The 17,464-nt window shown below is 47.8% G+C and overlaps 1 protein-coding gene across 2 annotated transcripts in view; it reads right to left on the bottom strand.

The window, feature by feature from the left end:
* Positions 1–17,464, bottom strand: part of Tbc1d1 (TBC1 domain family member 1) — a 175,767-nt gene that overhangs the window by 46,830 nt on the left and 111,473 nt on the right. For both annotated transcript variants that reach the window (XM_051174030.1, XM_051174031.1), the window contains 3 exons: positions 17,116–17,202; positions 14,534–14,814; positions 10,274–10,413 (listed from right to left, as the gene is read on the bottom strand). In XM_051174030.1, the coding sequence (XP_051029987.1) occupies positions 10,274–10,413; positions 14,534–14,814; positions 17,116–17,202 (508 nt within the window). The remainder of the gene's footprint in view (positions 1–10,273; positions 10,414–14,533; positions 14,815–17,115; positions 17,203–17,464) is intronic.

Consider the following 17,464-nt stretch of genomic DNA (forward strand, 5'->3'; position numbering starts at 1 on the left):
TGCTGGTCTGGGCTACACTGCAAGAGTCTGCATCATGAAACAAAACAGAACAATGTTGCTGCCACATGGGGGGAAGTACCCGTTTTCGTTTTATTGACACCTAAGAGGATGGGGCTGCCTGTACTGTATGTGATAACAGCCTCCACTAACTGGCCCTGCACCCTACTACCTGCACCTGGTAGACTATCACTATCCTGTGCTATACCTGTATGCAGTATGGACAAGGCCACATTCGCTGTTAGACAAACAGGTCACAGAGGAGGATGCCTACTGCCAAATCAACGGAAAACAGAAAGTAGGTGGGGATGAGAAGACACAGGGACGCCAGTGGGAAGGCAGCTGCTTCTCAAACACAAGGGCATCCCACTTGAGGCGTTTGTACCCAGTGTCCCAGCAGGGTTAGCTACAACCGCTAAGAGGTAGAGAGGAACCAAAACAGTCCAGTCCGCAGAAGCAAAGCCACATGGGCACACAAATGCAACAGAGCACAATTTGGCCTTGAGAAGTGAAACCCCGCACAAGCTAGCTGATGGGAATTAAGTTAAATACGCTTGGGGCAAGAGGACAACTGCTGCACGGTTTCACTTACCAGAATCGTCTAAGGGAGCTGCATGCACAGAAACACAGAGTTAACAAAGGCGAATGCAGGCTGGGGGCAAGCGAAGGGGATTAATGGCTTTAAGGGTTCAGTTTTACAAAGAGGAAAACCTGTAACCAAAAGCTATAACCATCTGAACCACTTTGAGGTGTAAGTAAATCGTTTTGGAAAAATTTTCGGTCAGTACCCTGACTCTGCCATCTGACAACAACAGCAGAATTACTTATCACAGTGGGAGTCACTAACTGGCAAGGAGCTTCACTTTTGTTTACTTCCCTTTGAAACAAGTCTTGCAGTATGGTCCAGGCTGGCCTTGAACCCGCTGATCCTCCTCCTCAGCCTCCTGAGTGCTGAGATTATGGGAGTGCCTTTCCTACACCTGGCTCTGAGCTTTGTTTTGTTTTTACCAAAGGACTGCAGGCTGGAATGAGGCAGTGGAAAAGAGCTACAGAGTCCCCACTGAAAGGCCACAGAGGGAAAAAGCAGGGCGTGGGAGGAAAGAGGCTGGTGTGACGAAGGCCTCCAAGGCCTACAGCAGCAGGCTGCCCTCCCAAAGCTTCTCAGAGTCACAACACTCCAGAGCTCAAGCTCTCCATGTGGAGGTATGTCGCAAGTTCTCTGTTGTTTTTGGAGAACTACACTTCTGCCTGATGTGGGAGACCTGGGCTCTCATGCACTGTGCAATGCTGCCCCTCACAGCTCCAGACAGCAACTGCTAACACATCTCCCTGAGCAAGCAGCTGAGACCAGGGCAGACACTGCAGTGCCTCAAACCCACGCTGCCCGCACCCACACCTCTGACCAGGCTACCGGTCAACACTGAATACAGACCTCGGACTCTTCCTAAATATTGGGCAAACTAAAGCTGCTGTGGGCATTGGTGCTGTGGGCCTTGGTCTTGTTGCATATAAAGCGAGACACCAAGAATTATTTTGTTTTGTTTAAACGAGAAGAAATCTAGATCAACAAGAAGAACTTATTACAATCTACTACCTCGGGGTATTGATGACAAGCATTTAAGTACAAAACGAATCTTTTCCTCTTGCCATCAGTGTATGTACTGATGTATGTATGTATGTATATGGTCTCACGGGGCTGGAGCAATGGCTAGGTGGCTAAGAGCATTTGCTGCTCTTACGGAATACCCTGGTTTGGTTTCCAGGACCCACATGGGTGAGCCAGGTAGAGCCACATGCTGATTCTTACAATTCAATAACTACTGAAAAGGATGGGATTACATCCATCCATCATCTCCCGATTGAGCACAGGAGAAGGCTGAGAAGCTGTCTAACGGCTGTGCTCTGGGGTGAGGGTGAGTGTGTGTGTGAGTGTGTGTGTGTGAGTGTATGTGTGTGTGTGAGAGAGTGTGTGTGAGTGTGCGTGTGCGTGTGCGTGTGTGTGTGTGTGTGTGTGTGTGTGTTCTATGTGCTCTTGAATACTGTGCCACTCACTTGAGGCCCAGCATCTAAATGAGGGATGGGGGTGGGATGTGGGGAGTGAGGATGAGGTAGCGGGACCAGGCTGGCAGTAAGGTCATCTCCCTCCCATCAAGGCAGGGCTGCTATTTCTCCCCTAAAATGAGACCAGCACGAGGAGTTAACGTTTGGTTGCTCTGAAGTGTGGTTTGTTTACTCTTACATTTGAATGGCCTTCCAGCTTCTCTGGTCACTACAGGCAGCTTGACCACAAGGTGTCAAACAGTGAGATGCAATGGGAAGCCCACTAGGCATTGGTGGGAGAATTCTACTCTCTGGATATGAAGCCTCCTTCTTTGTTTATGAGGCTTGCAAATGGAGGGAAAAAATGGATGAAGGAGGCACATGGGGCATGGGAAGGGTAAACAGAGTCCAGGTCAGAGTGCACTGGTAACATCACAGGGTCAGCAGAAGGAGCTATGCTCCTGCTGGCCGTACTTGTTACTCTGTGGTTACATCAGTGTGCATTCGCTCGGACAGTCTCTAAACATTCTCAATTTTGATGGCTAGAAATGACAGAATGGAAGGACAAAGAAGCCTGCGCAGGAGGAGCAAAGCGAGGAGAGACCTCTTACAGGGTAAGGAAATCCAGTGGCCTGGCTGTGTGCTGGGCTAAGTGTATGTAACCTGCTGTATGTGGGGACAGCTGTATGTGTGACTAGACTGCAGAGTTAGGAAGAGCTGCAGACATTTCCTCAGTGTGGTGCATGCCTGCTTCCCTGAACAACAGTGAGCTCCAACGTTCTTTCTTTGCAAGCATCGGTAAGAATGAACATGACTTTGTGAAGAGAGGAATCCCCCCTACATCTTCTAATCTAAGTCCCAAGGAGGGTGTGGTGATTTGGAAGAAAATGGGAGTGTCACTATTAGGAGGTGTGGTTTGGTGCAGTAGGTATAGCTTTGTTGGAGGAAGTGTGTCACTGTGGGGGTGGGCTTTGAGGTTTCCTATGTTCAAAATACTTCCCAGTATCACAATCCACTTCCTGTTGCCTTCTGATTAAGATACAGCCAGCACCATGTCTGCCTGAATGCCACCATGCTCCCAGCCATGGCGATAATGGACTAAACCTACAAAACTGTAAGGCACCATTGCAATTAAATGTTCTTTTTTTTGTTTGTTTGTTTGTTTGTTTGTTTCTTAAAGTAAGAGTTGCTGTGGTCACAGTGTCTCTTCACAGCAACAGAAACCATAAGGCAGAGGGGCTTCCACCAATCTAAGGCCCCATTGAAGCTTTACAAGGCCAAGGAAGCCAAATGCTTTTATTATACCTCCCCATATGTCTAAACTCAGGCACTGAAAGAGTAAATGCTGGCACCAATAGGCAAAAGAAAAACTTTCTCTTGGTAACCGGGGGAGATTCAACATACAACCTCAGAATGGGGACTGAGGTAAAACAGTAAAACTGGCTGAGACTAGACTTAGCTGTTCATCCCAGTAAAACAGAACCTACCAGAACGTCCTTCATCCAAAGCCCTCCAGCAAAGCACCCTGATAAGAAATGAACCATGGTTCTCAGCATTCTGTGGAAAACTCGGTATTCTCTCAATTAGAAACTTTGTCAATTGCCACTACCAATCATATTCAGAATTATGCAAGACTATAACTATAATGTTTCTGCTTTTGCAAATGATGTTGAAAATCTTTTAGGACTAAAGCTGAAAATATTTTCGTTTGTATGAAAGCACTAAAGCAAATTTACTTAGAAAAATCCGTTTAGACAACAGCATAATGCATCTGTTGGCTTTGTCTTGGGATTTTTACAAAAGTAAGAGCTCGCTGAATGTGCCAAGAGCTGTAACCCTGGAGCTGTCAGCCCCCACACAAGGGCTACACATAGCATCACCATCTCCAGGAGAAAAAAATTTTCTCCTTTAAATGTAAAGGACAGAAATTGCCAGACTAGGCAGATTTTATCCCCACAGAGTTTGGGGGTTCCTGATGATTCCTAACATGTGTACTTCATCAGCACGCTATCAGGTAAGGCTGGAAACATCCAACTGGAGGTTTGCTCTTTTACTATGGCACAGCCTCTCTCTGCACAAGATCTAGCCGAAGTGTGCAGACCAAACAAAAACTCCTGGTCATTTCTTCCTAAAACTGTGTAACTAGAGATTGCATTTAATGTTAATTAGAGCTGACTGGAACTTAGCTGCAGAGGGAGCCATGGGTCCATTATTCAACCTGTCCACCATCCCTTTAAAAATGCTTAAGACACGCTGAGGATAATTACTACAGCTGATGCTACTATTCAGCGAGTTCCATACAGAGAAAATGGGAGTGTGTGGTGGCACCCCAACCTGCTATATGCTGCATCTTTATTTTGCGCTCTGATGTCTATCTTACTGATCACTCTGAACTTTTGGGTGCCAACTTTAGATCTGAAGAGTGTCTGGGGATTAACGGTCCCTCACCAAATAATTTAACATCTAGAACCAGAAACTCTGGAGTGATGCCCAATAGCCTATGTTTTCACAAGTCCCCAAATTATTCTGTGCTAAGCTTGAGGACAGCTGAAAGAAAGTGGTGGCTCTCTGCAAACGCTGCCAACCACAACCCTCTGGCTGGCTCCCAGGGGTAAAGGCAAACTGTGGGAGTCCCGAGGGAGGCTCCTTCAATACTGGGCTTCCCATGAGCTTCTGAGGGAAGTACCAGGACCCAAGAGAATCAGACTGAAGCAAAAGCAAGGCCAGTCTGCAGGGAAGACAAGTGCCAAGACCCCTTCTCTCTGGCTCTCACTTGGCATAACCAGCCCAGCGGGTCAAAAGTAAAGGCACAAACCCTGGGAAGGGGGTTCTACAACAACTCACGTTATTTTCTTTTGCTTCAGGGATGGGATCACCAAATCCAAGGGCTCATGTGTTCTAGGAAAATCTCTAACTGCATTACATCCATAGTCCTAAATCCCTTTCTTAACAGCCATCCACAAAACCCCCTTTCCCAGCAATGTTCAAAACAGTCTGGTTCCAAAAAGCCAAGAAGTGGAAACAACTCACATTGTCTACCGACTGGAAAAATTTTTTAGCAGAATGAAACATGCATTAGCCTCCATAAAAAGGATGAGGCACTGGAACTTAGGGAACATCAAGAGAAGTAAAGGAGTCAGCACAGAGGCCTCCCTCCTATCCTGTAGATATATATATACAGGAAGTGTCTCAGATAAGCAAATCTACAGGGACAGGATGGATTAGCAGCTGCCTATCACCGAGGGGTGGGGTCAATGCTATGTGAAGCAACGGTTAGAATTTTTTTTTTCTAGTGACTTATGAATTTTAAAATTGTATTGTGGTGATGGCTGCCCAATGCTGCAGATAGATCTCTTGGAAGACAGCAACACCGAACCGTGAGCTTTAAATGAATGGTCAAATGAATACAGTATATGAACTGTATCCCCAAAAGCTACCTCTTAAGTAAAATTAAGCAAGCTGTTTTTCTTCCATAGAAAGAATCCCTTCCCAGAGCTCAAGCTCCCCTCCCCTGCAGGCCCATCCCAGGACCTAAGGAGGTTGTAGGTTATACAGCAGAGGATGCCAGCTTAGGCAGGGACCAGGCGGCCAGTGCAGAATGTTGGAGACATTCGCTATGGGGAGCTGTACGTACAGGGCCAGCTCCTGCAGGGCCCGAAGCCTCCCTGCACCCTGCTGGCCACACTCCCAACCCAGCCTTCCTTTTCAGATTGTTTCATTCTTGCACAAGTCCACAAATTTTATCCCCCTGAAAACATTTTAAACTTCTTGCCACTGTTTTAAATACTTCATCGCCACTAGAACCTACAGAGTAAAGTTTAATGGTAGACATTAAGCTGGATATATAAAAACACATCTGTAATTCAGTCCTTACAAGATTGTGAGTTCAAAGCCAGCCTTAGCTGCACAGAGTTCAAGGCCAGTATGGCCTTTATGAGACCCCTCCCCTCAAAAAAAATGAGGACAGACCAAAACCTTATATTTTGGGGGCACACAGCATGCTCGGAGCAGCCATGTGACTCTATGGAGGAACTCCCTGCCAGCTGGGTAGACACCCAGGCCACTCGGTTCCTGCAGCATACAACCTTCAGCTCCACTCTGTGAGTCTTGCTACCAAGCAAAAGTTGTCAGGGTGACGATGTTTTAACATCACCCCATACAAAGGGGAAGGACTAGCCGTTTAAATTCTAGAGGCACACCAGGAAAAGCCATCAGTGCAGGCTTAGCAGTGGTGACAGACACATGAGCAGCCAGCCAAGGCTAGTCACTGTGGCTTCCCTGACTTCTGAAGTGACATGCCCAGAAGCACAGAACACCACACACACACACACACACACACACTTGGATCCCTGGCCTGAAAGGCTTCATCTCAAAAACTGGTCTTTATTCACCAAAGAAAAGCAAAGTTCAATGAAAGCAAACAAAAACAACCTTGCCAGGGTGGTGGCACATGCTTGCAACCCCAGTATCTGGGAGGCTAAGGACTACACAGCAAAACCCATCTCAAAATAGAGTAATTAAAAAGAAAAACATCACATCTGTCCACTGGACACAATCAGCTTCTTCCTTGTTTTGCCCTCGCCACGAAATCCTTTAGAAAGAGAGAGACTTGACTTCACAACTCCCTGTTCAAGTAAGTTGCAAGAGAGCAGGAAACACAACTATCTTAACTCACAGACAAAACAGTCCTGGGGAAGGAAGCAAGTTCCTTCTTGGGAAAGGGTGCTAGAGCCATCACGACAGGGGAGAAACACTGCCACCAAGTGGCAGCAGCGTCTTCAGACGCCCCTGAGGTTGCTTGGTCTGAATAGCAGCAGCACTCAGAATCCTCGGGAGCTTCCAGAGGAAAAAGAGCCCGCGTCAAATCCCAATGTTGGAGGACAGGTCTAGCTTGGGTACCTAAAATCTTTCCAGAAGACTAGGGATATGGCTCAGGTAGTAGAGTCCTTGCCTTGCATGCAGCAGCCCTTGGTCCAGTCCGCAGCACTACATCAAAAGAAAACAAAAACCAAAAACGACAAGATACCACCCACTACCGCCACCAACAAAAGCAGGCATGGGGCCCACCCATGGAATCATAGCGCTCAGGGTTCAAGGCCAGCATCAGCTACACAGTGAGTATTAAGATCAGCCTGGGATGCTGGGGATCCAGTTTCAACAACCAAGTCCCCAGATGGCAGTGGTGTTCAATGAAAGCCAAGACCCCTCACCAAGAGGAAATGGCTGCATAGACTGAGTATGGTGTTCATGCTGTTCCACTTACATCGTCCACTGAAATCTCCACAAGGTACACGCACACCTGAAGACAAATCAGTCACAACCCACTTCCTACCCTTTTCTCAGTAACACAGAAGTCACACTGAAAACCGCGTACTTTAGGTTGGCCCTGTTTACATCCCAGTTCACGTGTTATCTAGAGTTCTTCATGCTGTAAGTGGGACAGGCTGACCAACTGTATTCACAAGACAAAAAAAAAAAAAAACTTTCAACATTGGCTTCATACTCACACAATGGGTTCATGTCAATAAATCATTCTTATTTGTGCCAGAATGTGTTTCCTTCTTTTCAAGACTTGTCACAGTCTGAAGGCATCTATTGTTGGTGAAATGCGCACTGTGATATGAAATGCTCAGATGAGAAGAACTAGACCAAGACTAAAGCTGTTCTCTGGCACAGACAGAACAAAAGGAGTCTCTCCCATTCCAAGTGGAGAGCTGCCTAGAAATTGTTCCATAATGACAAAGAGTTCTCTTTCGTATTGTATACTGAGAAAAGAAACTGGAGAGCACGAGCCAGCGAGTATCTAGTTAAACACTGATTCCACAATTAGGTGAGAGCCTTTGGCAGAGCAAACAACTGGCTGGGCTGTAGACACTGCGTCCGCGAGCGTCCACGGAGCAAGGCTGCCTGTGCAGAGGACAAGGGCAGGCAGCTGCTCCCCGGTACAGCAGCGTGCTCTGGATTTACTCCCATCCCTTATCACCGTGCTTCCCCACCACGCCCCGCTTGTCCACGCACCAACTCTTCTCGTAAAAGGCTGAGTAGTGGACCACTTGTCCAGCAGGCACAGGGCCCTGTGTCCAATTCCTGCCACCACAAAGAAAACAAGAAAGACACAGAGAACCGAGATTCCTGGAGGCTCTGGGAACCAGGAGACCCGAGTCTACCCGTAGAAGCCCAGAGCAGCCTCACAGATGGGAGACCCAGTCATATGCATGTGGCTGCTTACTCTAAGCCCTTACTGCTCAAAATGGGCTGTCCACATCAACACCAGTGCAGAGCAGAGGTGCTCAGGATGTAACTGGACCCACACATCACAATCCACCTTTTGACAGGATTGCCAAAGGACCCTGATCCCATTAAAGCCTGTGTAATACTGTTCTGATCCATGATTGGACAAAGCCACTTAACTGACAGGTGTGTGCATAATTTTGCCCAGGGACAACAGCACCGTCGTCCCTTTGTCTATGATAGGGACAACAGTGAGGCTCTGAAAAGGAGAGGCTAATTCGAAGGTAGAGAGCATCTCTCTCCTCTACTCAGAGGAGCCAGTGTCTGCCTTCAGCCATGCCTTCAGACGCATTCCTGAACACACCCAACCTACCAGAGCTTTGCCATGATTTACTAGCACTCTCGTGATACCATCCTGGAAGGAGTAAAATACTTTACCAAGTATGGTCCTTTCACACACTCAGTGATGCAAATCCTCCACCCAGAGAACTCTCTACACAAGGACAGCGAACATGTTCTCCTGGGTTTCAGAGGCAACAATAGTAAGTGGTACCACCATATGGGAAATCGTGAAGGCACGGCCTCTCTATTTAAGCCACCAAGCAGCTTTTAGCATCTCATTTCCCTATCTATGGTAGTTTCATTGTGGACACACCTGACTGGCCAGCTGGGTAAATCGTGATGGTTTGCTTGCATGAGGCAAGTGATGCACATCTGACCTACCATCCGAGATGCAGGGATCAATGCTCTATAGGCTCAGAAGTAGAGCTAGCCCTCTCAGACTCTGCTAACTTAAACCTGTCAGTCTCATAAAACTCCAAGTACTCACTGCTGAACTAGGGAGGGAGGTGGGCATGCTAGGGTATAGCTCAGTGGTACAGTACCTGCCCTGATGTACAAGAGCCTGGGTTCTATCCGTAGCATTGGGTGTGTGTGTGAGGTGGGGAGAGACATATTTGAGTATGTTTCCCGAGTTTTATTAGACAGTGAGATTGTAAGTACAGTTTAACTGCCTTTTTTCAGATAGACTCGTGAGACTTAGTTCACGGGGCTTAGACACTGAAGCTGACGTGCTGGGCTAGATGGTGTCTGTCTGTCCAGCCTAACTCCTTCACCACTGCCTCACTGTTCACTTTGCATTCCCCTTCTTCTTCTGTATGTTGTCCTTCGTCACTGACAGCCTTTTCTTCAGGTTTGGCTCAGACATGAGAATCAGAACCCCTAATTTACAGGCCACACCCCTGCTCTTGCAAGTAGTGCCATTATTGAGCAGCAATCACCACACCTTTAAAATGACCACTGGCTCGTCATTTTAAATGTTCTTCCAATGAAAGGCGTTGAGTGCCAGTATCCCTGCCCCTACCTTCCTCTTTAACCTAAGGAAACGGTAAGGGCTCTCTGATGAGCTCAGGACTAGACTGCTGGAGTCTAAAAGCAGAATGGGCAGTCACCTGAGCACTGAGTTTCTACAAGGGGCCACCAGGGTTGTCTCCTACCAGCAATTCAATGATTTTCTTTCGAATATCATGAATTTTAAATAGCTGCCAGGAGTGATGGGGCACACCTTTAATCCCAGCTCTTGGGGAGCAGAAACAGGTGGATCTCAGAGTTCAAGGCCAGCCTGGTCTACACAGAGTCAGGCCAGCCAGGGCCACAGAGTGAAACCCTGTCTTGACGTCTCCCCAACCACAACAACATGCATCTAACTGGCATTATGCTCCCTGTCTAGGTGTGGCAGAGTCATGATCCTAGGTTCCTGGTGAGAACGTCAGACAGCTTGTCCAGCCTGAGGTCCTCTGCGGGGAGGTCTGGAGTCTGAATAAGGACTCCAGCACCTGCTTCATCCCCACACGGTTGTGCAACTGCTCCTACAGGACCCCTATGTCCTTCCCTAACTTCATCTCAGAGACACTAGCCAAGTGAGCCACTCTCTACGTTCCTCCCATTACCAGGGCATCTGGGGCCTCTGTGATGCTCGCTGATTCCTCAGAGATGATGGCCTTACCTTCATATCTGCTTGGGGAGTCACATGCCTTCTGTGGAGTGGCCACTCGAAGAAATATCTGCTGTCTCCAGGAATGCCGCCGGGTCTTCACAGGGGTCCCGTCTGTGTCACCCAGGTGGTTTGTTTTGGATTCAAAGTCCCTAAAATGGCAAGATGACCTATTCATGAGTGGCCGGGAGGCATCAGCTAACTTTACCTCTTTCCATAAACAGGTAACTTGAGAACCACAGAAGATGAATCAAAGTCCCAGTGGTCGGTATTTTTAAAGGACACTGTGCAAAAAGAACGACATGACATGCCCTGAACCGGCACTCATAAAAGCTAGTCTAAGGACTATTCTCCAAGAATTGTAGCTCCCAATTGTGCCTTTCTGGGTTCTTCTTCAAATGAGAAAAACATGCCAGCTGGAGCGCCATCACCAGAGCCCCAGCCCACCCTAGTTAACATGTGAGTTTACTTCTCTCAGAACCAGACTAAATCTCCACGATTGCCACAAATCACACCCTCTATACACATGCGCGTGTACACACACACACACACACACACACACACACACACACACACACACACACACACACACACACCAAAACGGAATATCAGCTGTAGTCTAATTAGAGAGAACCACCAAGGAATTAATGATACTATCCCTGATGATACTGTCCGCTCTAAAACCTGCAGCTTTACAACTACGAAACGAAGTATAATTGCTGGTATATAAACATCATCTTATTAGTTTTCTTTCCATTCACAGTTTGGGCAGGCCTTTACAGCACCGTGAGGTACTTAGCACGCCTGCAGACGGTTCGCTGGCTTCTGGAGGGCAGGCACAGCTACTGTCCTTCAACAGCCCTGCGGAACCAGGAAAGGCCCTTTGTTCTTCTGAAGGCACCAATGCCATGCAAAACCGGAGAGTAAGCTGACTCGCGCTTTAAAAACCGCACGTGTGGGCAAACAGCAGAAGAGAAGTGACCCAGCAGACTTAGCTACCGCGTCCCAAAAGGCGAAAGACAGTGCAAATGCCCCGTTATCACACAGTAGTAACTCAGCACTCAGCCAGATTGCATGGGTTTAAATCAAGCCCTACCTGTTGCTGCTGTTCATAAAGTCACAGGTGTGATTTTCATCTACAGGAGCCAGAAATTTTAGGAAATTTGGCACAGAGGAGGAAGAATGGAGTTTTTTCCGCAGGGCATTACGGTAGGAAACACTAAGAGTTTCGTTAAAAAAAGAGTTTAGGATGAAGAAATACAAATACACAAAGAAAAAATTCTAATCTTAAAAAGGAACCCTTTTAACTGCAATGCTAGACATCAAAATCCTTTGTGAGTGAAACTTGCATTTTCAGTCCATGCATTACATTAGAAACAAAACAAAACAAAACAATCAGCCTATCCCCCAATGACAAGAACGTATCTAAATCAATCAGAGTTTCTGACATGGTGCAAAGTACAGTGTCTACAAACACAGCTGTTAGCCTGTGCACATGCATGTGTGTGCTCCCATAAAGGTGGAATGACGTGACAGTGAAGTGTAAAAACAGAAAAACAGTTCACCACTGAGACTTTTCCAAGTAGAGGAAAAAATAAAAAAAAAGTATTCAAATGACACGGTAAAGCCCAATAAAACCAAAAAGCACCCCCGCCCTCCATACAAGCAGTGACTGGGGCTCCGCACAAGGACAGCCCCCACGCGGCGGGCTGACTGTGAACTGCCCGGCAGACAGACAACACTGGCCATGCGAGTGTGCTCACCTTTTTGGCACCGCATTCCCACTTTGTTCTCCACTGGAACTGTGTTTTAGGTACTTAAAAAAGTTGGGTGAGGAGGCGGAGGGGTTAAGACGAGGCGGAGGAGGAGCGGAAGGCTGCCCTGAGCAGCTCTTAGACTCACCCCCAGGAAGACGGTCCACACTAAACAGCAATCACAGAAAGTGGGGTTAGAGGGGACAGACTGCAAGAGGAGGAGGACAGAAATGGGGAGGAAGCACGGCCTGGCCGAGTATCTATGGGACTGGCCGAGTATCTATGGGACCAGCTCGCTGCTCTCACAGGCAAACACCGCCAGGCCCTTGATTACTTCTACACTTCCAGTAATACTTTCCGCTCCGTTTCCCTGCTGGGAACTGACAAATTTCAGAAGTAAAGCAAAAGAAAATAACCCAAAATTTAGAAGCCACTTTTCCCCTTTAGGACATCTTGCCCTGGATTTCAAAATCCTGTTTCCTATAGACTGAGGAGGAAAGTCACAAGAAAAGAGAGAGCAAAATCAATACGGACAAGGTGGCCATCTCCCCATCCCTCCCACGGCAGGTCCATCACAGCCCATGATACAGCTCCTGGGGAGAGAGAAAGTGGTGGCACTTAGATCTTCCACCCAGAAACTGGCATAGAGCTTGGGCTTTTCAGGGAGGACTGTTTCCTCCGCCAAACATGTGGAGGGGTGGGGTGGTGGCTTAAGAGGCCACACAGCCATGACACACAGCAGTGTGATCACAGTATACTGGAAAGCAGGGAGCATGTCAGGCCACAGCTAAGCCACACTTGTGTTGGAACCCTCACACTTGCTAAACATCTCCTGCAGGGTCTTCTCCTGCCATCCATCAGTCACCCAGCTCAATTCCAAAGAACCAATGATGAGTCCCAGCCAGTGGATTAGGGAGCCAAGCTGACAGCTCTGTACGTGGCAGGTGTCACCTGTCTTCCCTCTGCACAGAACAGACCCCAACCACTGCGCTGGCCCAAACAGCTGTACCTGGTATAAGCCACACGGGCACACATGTCCCCAACTTCTGCTGTCAGCAGCTAGGGAGAGGCAGCCACCATACACAGGAATGTCCCCATTTTAAAACGTATCTTAAAGTATCATTTGGGGTCCCGCTACAGTCTCTGGTACTTGGGCTTAGTCACTAATAATAGACCCAGAAACACACAGGGACAGCTTCTGCTACCACACTGATTGTGTTTCTCTGTGGCCAGAAGAGCTTAACTGTTTATTTGAGCCCAATTCTTAAAAGGAGTGTGCTGGCTAGTTTTATGTCAACTTGACATACACTAGGGTCATCGGAGAGCAGGGGGCCTAAATTGAGAAAACGCCTCTGTAAGACTGGGCTGTAGGCAAACCTGGAGGACGTTTTCTTAGTGGCTGATGGAGGAGGGCCCAGACCACTGTCGGTGGTGCCAACCCTGGGCTGGGGTTCTGGGTTTTATAAGAAAAAGGCTGAGCTGGGCAGCCTTCAATCCCAGCACTTAGAAGGCAGAGGCACATGGATCTCTGTGAGTTTAAGACCAGCTTAGTCTACAGAGTGAGTTCCAGGACAGCTAGGAAAGTTACGCACAGAAGCCTTGTCTTGAAAAACAAAAACAGACAAAAAAGAAAGTAGGCTGAGGAAGTTATGATGAGCAAGCCAGTAGGCAGCACCCCTCCATGGCCTCTGCATCAGCTCCTGCCTCCAGGCTCCTACTGTGTGAGTTCCTGCCTCCAATTTTCCTTCAATGATGGACTATGATGTGAAAGTATAAGTCACATAAGCCCTTTCCATCCCAACTTGCCTTTGGTCATGGTTTCATCACAGCAATAGCAATCCTAAAACAAGGAGTGAATCCTGAATCCAGAATTCCCACAGTGACAGACTTCAGAAAGCAGCAACTTGGAGTCTGTCACTCAACGGATGACACCTAGATCAAGATGGCCAGGACCAGCATCCAGGCTCCTGGGTGTCGACACAGCCATCCATAACACATCTCTCCCACTCTGCCTGAGTGGACACTGTGTCCCCATCCCACCACAGCCCAGACCTATTATCCAAGGGAGGAATCATACCCACATGCCACCTTTCCCAAGACCAGCGGACACGTTCCAAAGTCAACCTCTCATGCTTTAAGGACTAATGATACATGTAAGGACCACATTTTTTCATGTTTATCTGTTTACTAACCCTACCCCTACACATTTCCTAAGGGGCTGGGAAGAACATGACACTACTTCAAGGTTTTGTTTTGTTTTTCGAGACAGGGTTTCTCTGTGTAGCCTCGGCTGTCCTGGCACTAGCTCAGTAGACCATGCTGGCCTCAAACTCACAGAGATCCACCTGCCTCTGCCTCCTGAGCGCTGGGATTAAAGGTGTGCCCACCACCACCTGGCAACCCTACTTCACATTTTACGTTTGGATGTCAAGAGATAAACCAGACTTGGGCGGGCATTCTTCGGCCCTCAAGCACACTCAGTGTACACGATGAACGTGATGCTTTAAGGAAGTCTTACTTGCGTTCATGAGGTGTCTCTGTGCTCACGGAGTGATACCTCATGAGTTTTCTCTGAGAGGCCGCTGGAGAGCTCTGAGCAGGCTCCGGGGGCGCCGTGCTCTCCACAGGGAAGTGACTCAGGGTGTTGGCTCTCCTTCTGAATGCCTGCTGGGGTGATAGGAGAGCCAACTCTTCTGCAGTGTGGCTCTCTGAGTCACTGCACAGGTCATCTGAGGAGCCAAGGAGCTTGAAGGAGCTCTCAGAGACTGGCATGGCCTCCTTGTCACCCATGGACAGCTCCTGACAACAGACAGACAACAGATTAGACAGACCACAGGGAAACTGGAGGGACTGGTAAATCTTTCTGAGCACAGGGAAGCATTTAATGTGTAGGCCTGTCTGACCAGGACGTCACCTAGAGGCTACCAGAAATACAAGGCTGCTAAGGGCATTGACTGACACCTGCTTCTCAGGGACAGATGTTTGCTCGATTGCTTGTCCCGAGCGCTATCTCAAGTTCACAAGCTGCAACTAAGTCATAGCACTGCTCTAAGTCATAGCACAATCAGACTGCACACCCCAGAGAACAGGCTTTTCACAGGCCTGTAAATATAGAGCTGTAGGGATAGTTTCCACCACTGAACCAACTTCTTTATCTTTGCCAAGCGTGTTCATGAATGTTTACCCACACTTGAAGGTTCTTTCTGACCCTGGTCTAATGTTGAGATTTAACTCAGTAACCTCAATGCTAAAAATTATACCCTATGTTCTTCCTGAAGTGGAAACGTGTATCAATCACACTGAGACCTGTCACAATTCAGGAGAATTCCCTCAACTTCTTGCTGCTTCTCGTTGTTTTAAGATTACAGTGAAAATCCATTGTACTATTTCCTGAAGCAAGATGAGGCAACTTTAAAGTGGGCTGTACTGTGTCTAATGAGACAGAGATGATCTAAAATTTCGTTAGGCACTCCCTCTACTGAGCGCTCAAACACTCATCAAGAGTTCTAACAAGCTGACCTTGGTGAGCATGACCGTAATTCCTGCTCCTGTAGAGGCCAGAGAATCAGGAGTTCTATGCCAGCGTAAGATACACATCACGGCAGGTGTGGAGGGGGGACATAAGAACAAAGGCTGGAGTGTCAGGGATCCTACTCCCTGGCTTATTTCCTCAGCACATCCTCCCTCTAAGCTTTCCTCAAGATTTAATTCACAGCATCAGTGTCCTTCCCTTCCCCAAGCTTCCCACTACCACACTCCTCTTCCCCTCCCTCCCGACATCCAAGCCACCAACATCTATTGTCTGCTCCTGCCACAGTCCCCGATGTCAGGTCTATTCATGTCCTTCCTCTTCCATGGGCCTACTCACCTTTTACAGCAGGTAAACTAGCAACACAACATTTGCACACTTGAAGGGAATTATTGTGAAGTAGGACCAGTGTGTGTCATGAGGGAATGGATGGAGATACAGCCCACTGGGTCTTAACGTAGAAAGCTACACGGAGACAGACAATCGGCTTCCAGGGCCTCAGTGAACGGGAAGTGGGTCTCCCAGCAGGAGCAGTGACACTACCTTGCTGTTGGCACTGAGACCCCACCCGGGACAAGTGAACCACACACACACCTTAGAATCTAAGGAAAGGTGCCGCAGACCACAGGCTACACACACTAGTAGGTGGTGACAGCAATTCGGTGTCTTGCCAGGAGCATTTTAAAAATAAGAGAGTTGACAATAACAGTGTATGTAGCCTGTTATTCGGAGAATAATTTCATTTTAACTCCATTTTCATCCTGTGCGGGAGGGGGGGGGTGTAGTTTGTAAACTATGTCACAGTGTTAAATGTCTTCCTTATTGTTGCTTAGGATTTGAGACCTTTGAAAACTGCAAGTCTAGGACAGAGCTCTGAAAAGACAGATTGCTGGAATTCAGACTCCCTCGTGCCTGCATTGGCAACAGCAGGGAGGGTGGAGGTGGAGGGCTGTCTCCTCAACACCAAACCTCCAATTTACCTCTTGGCAGTCATACGGTTAAACAACCAGGTTCAGACATGGGCAAAAGCTTCCAGAGCAAGACAGGAAAGCAAGGGGACACAAGAGATGTGTCACCACAGACGACTGTTAGCCAACTCATTGTACCTGTGCTCGGTGGCAGACCATAGCCAAGGCCCGGCTGCTTACTTAGACAAAACAATCGTGGGTCAGTCATGGGGTTAGCTGCAGGACAGCGGCTGGGATTTATGACATATAATTCCCTGACTTCACAGCCCAGCCTCCCACCTCTGAAGCTCTCTCTCATTTATTTATTTATTTTTAGTGTTGCAAAAATCTACTTTGGATAAGAAACTCATTGGTTGTTACAAATTAGATCTCATGTGTCTAAAATTATGGTCTTGATTCTTTGTGTATAGGAACAGCTGTCTATTTATTTAAAACTTTTATGTTATGATTTAAAAAAAAAATCCCATGAGTAGCCCTCCACCTGTGCAGATGCCTGGAAACACTAACGTTTTGTGACTAGAGGGATGTGGGGGTTTTGTCCTTCCGATAGAGCTGGGTGGAGAGGGGACAGGCAGGCCTACCACTCACAAAGAATGTGCTTACTTTGCTGGTGTTACTCAGAGTACTGGAAGTGGAGCTGTCCAGATCCACGCTGGCGGAATTTTCCTGCAGGCCTCTGGCTTTACTACCCTACATAAAGAAAAGGCAGTTGAGATACATCCCCCAAGCACCATCAGCTGCAGGCAGCCTAACCTCCCTCCTTAAGAAAGCTCAGAAAAACAAAGTCCCTGACAATCACTGCCGAGCATCCCCACGCATCACAACCGTCATGTCTGTCATCACTTTAAGGATATACCCACTTAGATGATCCCCAAAGCCCTGTGGATCCGTCATTTGCTGGGGATCACAGACAGGAAGAAGGGGCAATTCTTCTACGATGGTCCCAAAAGCA

This window comes from Phodopus roborovskii, unplaced genomic scaffold (genome assembly GCF_943737965.1).
Source record: "Phodopus roborovskii unplaced genomic scaffold, PHOROB, whole genome shotgun sequence".
Lineage (NCBI taxonomy): Eukaryota > Metazoa > Chordata > Mammalia > Rodentia > Cricetidae > Phodopus > Phodopus roborovskii.